General features: G+C 20.8%; 3 protein-coding genes across 3 annotated transcripts; all 3 read left to right on the forward strand.

Moving 5' to 3' along the window:
* Positions 1–1,563: 1,563 nt before the first annotated feature.
* Positions 1,564–2,108, forward strand: PBANKA_1331000 (conserved Plasmodium protein, unknown function; the record flags this gene model as incomplete). Its single annotated transcript, XM_034566916.1, has 3 exons — positions 1,564–1,612; positions 1,816–1,928; positions 2,019–2,108. 3 exons carry the CDS (start codon positions 1,564–1,566, stop codon positions 2,106–2,108), a joined length of 252 nt encoding a protein of 83 aa, XP_034423466.1.
* A 675-nt stretch (positions 2,109–2,783) lies between these two features.
* Positions 2,784–3,457, forward strand: PBANKA_1331100 (conserved Plasmodium protein, unknown function; the record flags this gene model as incomplete). Its single annotated transcript, XM_034566917.1, has 3 exons — positions 2,784–2,792; positions 3,010–3,137; positions 3,316–3,457. 3 exons carry the CDS (start codon positions 2,784–2,786, stop codon positions 3,455–3,457), a joined length of 279 nt encoding a protein of 92 aa, XP_034423467.1.
* A 2,137-nt stretch (positions 3,458–5,594) lies between these two features.
* On the forward strand, positions 5,595–10,531 carry PBANKA_1331200 (rab GTPase activator, putative; the record flags this gene model as incomplete). Its single annotated transcript, XM_034566919.1, has 3 exons — positions 5,595–5,744; positions 5,948–6,045; positions 6,181–10,531. The coding sequence occupies 3 exons, from the start codon at positions 5,595–5,597 to the stop codon at positions 10,529–10,531; spliced, it is 4,599 nt and encodes a 1,532-aa protein (XP_034423468.1).
* Positions 10,532–11,092: the final 561 nt, after the last annotated feature.

The following is an 11,092-nucleotide window of genomic DNA, read 5'->3' on the forward strand; positions in this document are numbered from 1 at the left end:
ATTTCAACTTTTTTATTTTTTGTCTTATATTTGTATACATACATGCATATGTATAGTATATTGAATACCAAACAAAATCTTTACCATTTAACCCATTAACATTGATATATATTATTTATTTTAATGCATTTAACATTCATTCCTTTTATGGATATATACTTAAAAATCTTATAATAAAAATTTAGATTCAAAATGAAAAATTATAAATATTTTGTCTACAATATAATATTTCAATACCTTATTAATTCCTTTTTGCGAATAAGCCGGAAATAATGTTAGTATATATATACACTTACGCGTTTAATTAGCTCTATAACGTATATATGCACATATAAAATATACTGCACAATATGGCGAGGGTTTCCAAAATTATTGAAAAGATAACAAAAGCTTTCATAATATTTTCATCATTTTTTCATCATTTTTTCATCATTTTTTTCATCATTTTTTCACAATTTTTTATGTAGTTATATACTACTATTAGCTAATATGTGCATATATTTTTTTGATGAAATTGTCTAAAAATGTATGTAATATATTATATTCCTATTCGTAATATTAAAAAGGTGTGAACAATTTGATAATACTATAACAACATATAAATATTAATTTTAAAGAATAATGCACATATCAACGCCAAAAAGAGACAAAAAAAATTAAAAATGTTGCTTCTTAAAATTATCAACATATATACACATGTGGGTATAAGATTTATATCCTTCTTTTGTAGACTTTTAGATGGATAAATAATAATTGAGTAAAAAAAACAATTTATTTCTTTGGCTATAAAATTATATATTTTTTTTATTATACAAACTAAAATTGGAGAAAATATTTTATATATAACAATTAAAGCCTATACCATATAATGTTGAATAATTAAAACTTGATTAATACAGATTGGTGTGTATATTAATATAATGATAAAAACAATATCAATTTATTAATTAGTTAATCAAATATTACATTTGATTTATATTAGCTAACTTCATAAATATTGTCTGAAATTTATATACTCTTATTAATTTATTCTAGATAGAACAACAAAAGTGAATATTATATATCCATATGTTTACTGATATTTTATTTTTTGACAAAAATCAACTGTTTATTATTTCCTCTTATTATTATATAATTTATTTTGCTGTTAAATTTATTCGTATTTTTTATTTCTTAATTTTTTTTTTTAATTGCACTTTTTTATACATATGGGTGATAATTACATTCAGTAAAAGTAATGCTGCCATTTTTTTTTAATTTATCACCAAAAAAAAAAAATATATTTTAAGTTACAATTTGAAATAAAATCTTATGAAAAAAATAATAGATAAATAAATATAGATATATGCATATATTTATTTTGTATAAATATATGGGTTTATCATAAAGATAAAATAGGTTTGTAGAGTTATTATTATTATTTTTTTTAATATAAGTTTAACCACAATTACAGGATTATCCTGTTTTATTTCCTTATAAAAAAAGGAAAAATATTGTACATTTATTTCAGTTATTTTTTATATTTCTAATAATTTAAAATATATAGAGAAATAAATTTAACATATGGATGACAATGGAAAAATGAAACCTTATTTCCCTGCCATAATTAACGGTAAAGGATATATTAAAATTCGTATATTTGCATATATACCTTCTTATGTATATGCATATTATGCCAGTTAGCAAACTATTCGTTTCCCTATCTTTGCGTAAAAGCATAATATATATAAACATGGTATATCTGTTCATAATAATATTAAAATATTTTACATTTTTAAATTATATATATATATATATATATATGTGTGTATATAGGATGCGATTCGGCAGCAAATGATTTTTTCAAATGTATAAATGAATCTTTACAACCATATGGAGATAATACTGCTATAAAAAATGGAACAAATCAATGTCTTACTCTTAAAAATGTAATGCAATAAAAAAATATAGTAATAAAATTATTATATATTTATTTATAATTTTTCTTAAATTTTTTTTTTTTATAACTCACTATAAAGAATTACGAGAAATGTACAGAGAGCAGTTTGAAAAAAATGACGGAAAATACACTTATGTTTTTGACAGAATATAAAGGAAAGAAAATATAAGAGAAAGAAAAATATATATTTTTTGTATATATTAATTTACACACAATATAATATATATATTCAAATGCTTACAAACAACGAAATTTAAATTTAAGTTTTACATTTATTAATTATTTTTTATATATAACTTAAAAATATTATATCGAATAATTTATGTGTGTAATACTGAACTAAAGAACTGGTACTTCATTAGCTACATAATATGTTCATATATATTATGCATATAACTGTAACACATAAGATTATTAATGCTTGTATACAATATGTGGTATATATTTGTATGCTTATTTATTAATCAGTGTTTAATGAACAAAATATGAAATAAATTTGGATATAAAAACAGAAAATCATGAATATAATATTTCAACTTATTTTCCGCATTTTATTTCTGTTTTTTTTCATCAATACAATTTGTTTAAAATCTTAATTATACGAAAATATAATTTTTTTTATTGGCCCGATATACTTGCCCTTTCATTAATAATATATATATTTTTTTTTTTTTTTTTTTTGAAAGCTTATTTTTTACATTATAATAACTTTATTAAAAAAAAAATTGATTGATATACCTTGTATGAAAAATTTAACGATATTTTCCATTTTTTGAGAATATCTTTAACTTTATGATATAACTACATATACTGGATATATAAATAAATTACGCAAAAAAACAAAATGAGTGTGGTATGTATATAAACAAAAAAAATGTAGATAAAAAAAGAAATTAAAATTTGTAAAAAATTTATATTTAAGCATATTAAATTATGATATTCCCATTAGTGTTACATTAATTTAAGCATATTTTTATCAGTAATAATGTCATACTATTATATACACCCCATTTTGGAAACATTGAATATGTTAATAATTACACATTTTTCATTTTTTTCATCTCATTTAGAACACAATTACTGCTCGTAATGACTTTAACGATTATATGAAGTGTTACGAATCAAACAAGTATAATAAAAACGTCAAAGATGTTTGCTCAAATCAATTGAATAAAGCCATAGGAACTACAACAAGCATGTAAGGAAACGACAGAAATAAAAAAAAAAATATATATAAATATATATATAAAATAAAAAAAGCATGTGTGCAATAAACCGTCTGAATATATACATGTGTAAATATAGAAAGATTGGGCGCTTTGTTTAATAAAGGCATGCATCAAATTTTGTTTAAATATATTTATTATTTCTTTTAGAATTTCGAGGGAATGCATGGCACAAACAGAAAATTTATATAAATGCTTTAAACATTCATTTCGATTAAGTTTTTGTGATAAAGATATTATAGAAAAATTAAAAACGTGCCAATCGAATGTTTACAAGCTAATAACATCTTAATGGAATACATTTATTATTTTGAAATTTCATTAAATGTAATTTTTTTTTTCCTCTTATAAAAAAAATGTTATATTTTATTATAACCACTTATTTTTTTAGTGCATACTATTCTTTAAGGAAAATACAAAAAAACTTTAAAAATATATAATTTGGTCTAAATATTATATATACATTTTTTATATTATTTCTTTTAGAATATATACATAAAAATTTTAAATATTTTTTTTTTAATATAATTTGAGGAATATGAAAAGGACAACAAATTGTTATTTACCTATAAAATAAATAATATATATATGAATGTTTACCCAAATAAAAATTATAGTGCTAACTATATAAAAAAAATATATTTTTTTCCATTAAAGAATTATTTCGATGTTAAAAATAAAAATATAATGCATAGTTGGTATATTTTAATAATGTAACTTAATTTTTGGTGGATCTATAATTATAAAGGATATCCTTCTCGTCATTTATATACCCTTTTTACAAAATTTATTTAAAAAAATTGTGAAAAAAAAAATATATTAACTTATTTTATATAGACAATGGTATATTTTTCTTAATTTTATGTAAGTCGCAGTAGGTCATCAAAATAGTGAAAATAAAAAAGGGAAAATATTGATCACTTTGTTTTTTCATTTTTTAAGCACACACAATCATTAAGCACGCGTATAAGCACAAGTTTGCCAAATACATACACACATATATTTATTATTATACAGTATTTTTCCAATATTTAATATAATTTTGAGGAAATTATAATGCTAGTAATATGTGACATGTACACATATATATATATATATAATATCGAAAAAAAAAAAATTATAAGCTACATTACATTTTCGCCATAATAAAACAGAAAAAATGTCTTTCGTTTTTTTTTCGTCTACTCATATAAATAACGATTTTTAATGGGCGGAAATAAAAGAAAAAGTTGCAAACATAAATTTAAACTATATTCTAGGGCATGTAACTAAATAATATCTATCTTATTAATATATATGATATAAATGGTATATATTAAGAGAAGTTAACAAATATATAGTTAAGCATTAACATATATTTGTATAAAAAAATTTATAAAAAAAAAACTTAATGTATAAAGATTGTTAATAGTGATATGTACTATTTTACGATTGTGGAGGGTAAGGTATTTTATATTTTTCTTAACATTATCAAAGTATTTTATTTTTTAATACGCATTAAAATTGTCCTAACATTATTATTGAATAATATACACAATGTATTATCCATACAATAAAATGTAATTTTATTTTTGGCGCTAGTCCATATATAAGCGTGTGTGATATATATATTATATAATATTTAATTGAATTTTTGTATAATTTTTATATACTATTATTTTCCTCCTAATGATATAGTACAAACTTGGTTTTATGTATTAAAAGCTATAATTTTAAATATAATATTATGTCTATTAAATAAAAAAAGGAAAGAGAACCGAAAACCCTTTAATTGTTAAAGCTTTGTATTACTATTAATTAAAATTTTTTTAATTAAAATTTTTTTAATTAAAATTTATTGTATCAATTAATTTATTTATTTTACCACACATATTTACAATATTATATACTTTATAATTTACATATTTTTATTTATTATTTTATTTACATTCAAATCCTTTAAATATTTTATATTCATTCAACAGTGCTTTTGTACTATAAATATTTTTGAGTATATATTAAAAATTTAAACATTCCCATTCTTATAATAAATTTTAGCATTTATTCCAAATATTATGAAATATTTTATGCATTTTATTTTATTTTCCCATTGTCTTATTGATATATAGTTATTTATATATAATTTTTAATTTTTAAGTGTATGTATGTGTATTTTAATATATAAAAGGATATAATTATATATTTGCATAAATTTACATTATTTTGTTTTTAAAAACTTTTTAAGTACACCTTTTAAAACACGCTTTTATTAGTATTTATTTTTTTATTATTATTTTGAAAATTTGTTTTTTTTTTCCCAACCTTTTACTTATTTTTTACATATAACACTATATACATTTCTCAGTTATTAGCTATATATTATTGTTACTATTATATATATATATATTATCCATATATGAGTTAAAAAATGTAGAAATATATTTCTTAAAATGAAAAAAATATACAGGGGAACTAAAACAGATGAAATATTTCAGGCTCAAAAAAACAAATATCGCCATTTAATTAACAAAAATCATATTTACAATAATATATACCTTAATCTGGAAGTTTATCAAAAATGGAGAAATTTGATTATTGATGTAAGCAATTAAAAAATGAAAAAGTCATAAAAATATAAGTGTTTTTCGAAAATCGTGTCATTTTTTTAATTTTCTATTATGCAATCATATAGAGAGTAATCATTTTATGCCTCATTTGTATTATTCAATTTTCCTTTTTGTTAGCCATATTTATTTTTAAATATATTATAATTAATTCAAATTACACATTTTTTTTTTTTTAGAAAGAGGAAAATGATCATTGGAATGACCATTCCTTAAACACTATCTTAAATGCGGATTCAAAATCTATGGATAAAGAAATTAAACATTTACTTAGACGGTATAAATATATATAATATAAAAATAAAAAATAACAACATGTAGTGCGAATAAAATATAGTTAACAAAAACATGGGTATGGAAAATATATTCATTATTATTTTGACAATATTTGATAATTTTTTTTCTTTTTTAGAGGTGTTTCTGATTCTCTTAAACATTTAATATGGATACGTTCAAATGATGTTAATTATTTTGTAATTAATTTTCCCCAATTTTATGAGACAACTATATATAACACATTTGGCGATAAAATACCATCAAATTTATCAAATGATTGCCCCACATTTTGTGGAGGTATATTAGGATTACAAGAAGATATTATGTGTGTGCAAACTAAAATTGAAGAATTAGAAATTGATCATAATGATGATTATAATAGTTTTAATATTAATGATTCGACTAGTAATATACTAAAACTTTTATTTAACAATCCAAATGATATGGAAAAAAAAAAAGATAAATATTTATTGCCTGAACATAATTTTTGGAAAGAACCTAAAGCATTAAGTACTCCGAATTTTGGAATAAATAATAATAAGCCCAAAAAAAAAAAATTTCAATATATAGAAAATGTAAAAAATAAAATTTTAAAAAATAAAAAAATTGATAATTATTTAAGAGTAGCATCAGATTCAGTTTTACCATATTCACGTAATTTTATTTTAAAAAATTTATCAAATAAATTTTCTAAATTTAAGTTGGATAAAAACAATAATGAAGATATTTCTAATAACATAAATTTAAATGTGTATGAATGTTGCAATATAAAATGTAATTATGATATATCATATCGTGATCAAAGACAATGTAGTAATGGTATATGTAATTTGATGGCTTCTGAATTGGGTAAGAATGATTATAATGACAATATAGATGTATCAAATAAATCTATTAGTAGTGATAAAAAAATTGGGCATGAAAAAAATAATTTGTTAAAAAATTGTAGTAAAACAGAAAGAAATATTCTTATCAAAGATGATATTATTATTTTTCATAATAATGAAACGGATCAAAATAGTAATAAATTAGATGCAGTAAGTAATAACAGTAGAACAAATAGTCCTAGAATTAGTCAAAATAATAGTGATCATAATATTCATAGTGTGTATTGCACAAAACATAAATTACATGGTCATCACCAAAGTTCATATCAACTTTCCACTCGTGAAAATTATGAATCGAATAAATATTTACACATACAAACTTACATGACAGAGCAATATATAATTAGCAAAAAACAGGCAGAAAAAATGAACACAGCAAAATTATACTTAAGAACTAAAAGGAAAAAAAAAAAAGATAATGAAAATAATTTATCTAAAAATAATAAAAACACAAATAAAGGTATGAATAGGCATAATTCTGATTATTCAGTATCTAGTATTTCTAGTGAACATTTTTTAAATAAAAAATCTATAGAAAACATTTATGGAAAAAAAAAGTATTCTAGTTATAATCGTACTAAACAATTTTTAGAAAAAACTTTTAATGTAACTCAAAATAATAAAAAAAATGAGAGAAAATTATCGGATCATATATCATCTTTATTAAAAAAAAGTTTAAATACAGATTATTTAACCCAAAAAACAACAACAATATCTCATCAAAAGCATCCTAATATATACTTTGCAGGGGAAAAGGATCCAAGCAATAGTGAACAAAATTCGCAAACAGCTTCACAAAAAAATGCAAACATAGCTTTTAAGCGAAGTAACGCTTTTAAAATTAATAATATTAGAAAGAGTTCGGAGAAAGATAAATTAAAAGATGATTACATAAATATAAATGATTCAACTACTTCAGATTTTAGAAACAATAAAAATGTTTGGAAAAACAAAAACTCTAATAGCAACTCCATAGTAGAGCTAAGTGCTTTCAATTCAAATGAAGAATATAAAAACAGTGAAAATATTTGTAAAAGTTTAGAAAGCCGCGAAAAATGTGATCTAAAAAAAGGCGATAAAAACGAAAAAATATCTACTAATAGAAAATCCATTTTTAGTAAATTAAAGTACATGTTTTATAAAAAAAAAAATACTTTCGAAAATTATGAAGAAGGTATGGTTTCTCAATATGTTAATATTCCATTTGAAAAAAGTTCAAAAATTGAAAGTACTACAATTATTACTGCTTCTACTATAAATGATAATAATAAAAATTGTGATTCAATAGATAAAACTGATTCTTTTTTTGGAGAATTTAAACAATATGAGGAAATAGATATCGATAAAAATTTAGTTCCTACTAAAATTCCTGAGAAAAAAAATAAAAATTCCAAATTGTTTATAGAACCTCAAAATATAGATGCATACAAAAATGGGAAAGAAGAAATTAAACAAAATTGTACGAATGAAAATAAAACATTAAATAAATATAATATAATTATAAGTAGGCATGAACAAGATAATGATAAATATTATGATAATAGGTGTAATACACAATCTGAAAATAATCCATTTGAAAATGATAAATATCCAAAGATTTATAATAAAAAGGAAGACAATAAACCAAATGACATTTCATATAGTTCACCCCCAATTGAAATGCATGAATATTTCTCTGATGATACACAATATCATGGTATTCAAATTAAAAAAGAGAAGAAAAAAAAAGAAGAAAAAGATGAATGGGATCAAAATAATAATGACATAATGCCAAGAATAGATAATGATAGTAACTCAGATAATACTATAAACAAAAATAATTTTGAAAATTTTAAATTACCAAAAACCCATCCTTTAAATGAAGAAAATGAAAAAGACGAGAGTATCAGCACAGAAAGTGAAAACGACGGCGAAGAAGAAGAAGAAAATAATAAAGATCAATTTCCACAAAAAAAAATAATAAAAATAAAAAAAAAAATATATTTTAAAGGCATTTCAGAGAGTGAGGAAAATGAAAAAATAAAAAATGTAACAAAATTTGATAAACGAATTGATAATAATAAAAGAGAAAATTCTTTGAAAAACCGAGACCCCTATAATTACTATGATGAATATAATGCATCTGATGATAAAGAAGAAAAAAGTGAAGAAAAAGATGAATGGGAAAAAAAAATGTCAAAAAAAAGTGGAAAAAAAAATTCGAAAAAAAATGCAAAAAAAAATTGTGATGAAATCATATCAATTGATCATGAAAATCAGCGCAAAAAATGTAATGATGAAAATGATGAGGGTATTGATAAAAATTCCAAAGATAAAAATCTTGAAAACGAATTATACAATAAATTTTATGAAAAGAATGGAAATAATAATTGGGATTATCCAAATGTATATAATTTAGATGATGCAACTGAATTTAGTCAATTATTAAATGACAATGGAAAACATGAAATAAAAAAATTATTATGGGCAATAAATAACAATTTTGGTAATGATATTGAATTTGCCCCAATTATTCCAAACTTATGTATAGTATTACTTATATATTTTAAAGCTTCGGTAGTATATTGTATAATTCATTGTTTAATAAAAAAAGGAATTGATAGTATACGAAATAAAGAGTTACCATTCTTTATATATAAAAGAAAAGATTTTGTAAAATATGTAAAATATGTATTAAATAGTTTTATCAAATTTTTACCTAAATGTTATTATTATTTAAGAAAATTAAATTTTGATTTAGCTGCTTGGACAGCTAGATGTATACAAGATGGATTTGCAAGAATGCTACCCTTTGATTTTGTATTAAGAATATATGGAACATTTTTATTTGAAGGTCAAAAAACGTTATGTTTATATTGTTTAGCTTTATTAAAATTTTTAGAAGAAGATATTTTAAAATGTAGTAATATTGAAGAAATAGAAAATATACTATATCATATTTGTATGCACCCATATTTAGATATTAATAAATTAACACAATCTGCTTATCGTTTTAAATTAAAAACTAAAGAAAATCATTTACAACTTTCAACAAAATGCCCATCCCCTTATCTCATGAATGTAAAAATTAAAAATTTTTATAGACCAAGATTAAATGATAGTTCTCGAATTATTAATTCATTTCATTGGGAAAAGTTATGGGAAAAAATACCAAGTAACAATCGATCTTTAGATCCATATTTGACATTTTGTTCTAAAAAGGATGGTTATAATTTACAAAAACTATTAGATAAAACAGAAAAAAATAAAAAAAAACCAATGATACTTATTTTAAAAACATTTGATTATGATTTAATAGGATTTTATTGCCCTTTTTCATTAAACAGAGATTATAATTTTGTTAGTTTAACAGATAAAAGTTCATCTTTTCTTTGTACTTTCAATTCGACTTTTAAATTTTATAGATGGTCAGGAAAAAACAATACCCTTATACTTATGAGGGATGGAATATATATAGGGGGAAATGACATTGCCTTATTTATTGATAGAGATATAAAAGTTGGGAAAACAAATTATTCCGAGTCTTTTTCCTCACCCCCGTTAATATCTAATGGATATGATTTCAATATTATGGACATAGAAATATGGAATTTAAAATGATACTGAATGTTGTCTTTTCCGATATATGTGCAGTTGTATAAATATGCATGCACACATGATGATGATAATAATGACAATAATAATAATAATAAATATATAAATGAATTATTTGATTTATAAATTAAGTATAAACTTGTGTATTATCACTGGAAATATTAATAAAACATTTGTCGTTTATTTTTAATAATTGTTATAAGAAAAAAAAAATTCGGAGCATATTACTTGATTTTATGGAAAATTAATTATGTTTTTCCGTTATTTTTTTTTCCTTATTTTTTATTACTTCTCAACATATGTATTATCTTTTATTTCGTCATTATGCCCTTTTTTCGTTTTTTTTTTCTTTTTTTTTTATTTCCTTTTCTTACTTTTTTTTTCGTTTTTTTCCCCCTTTAAAAAAAATATAATATTTGGTTAATTTAGTATTATTCTTTATGTTTAATATAATTTACTATTTTTATATACCCACTTTTTTACGAAATTATAAATATATATTTCTTTTTTTACAACATTTTTTGTTTAGTGTTCATTTAATACTATTTTAATGCCCTCTCCAATTTT

The sequence above is a fragment of the Plasmodium berghei genome, assembly GCF_900002375.2.
Source record: "Plasmodium berghei ANKA genome assembly, chromosome: 13".
Classification (NCBI taxonomy): Eukaryota; Apicomplexa; class Aconoidasida; order Haemosporida; family Plasmodiidae; genus Plasmodium; species Plasmodium berghei.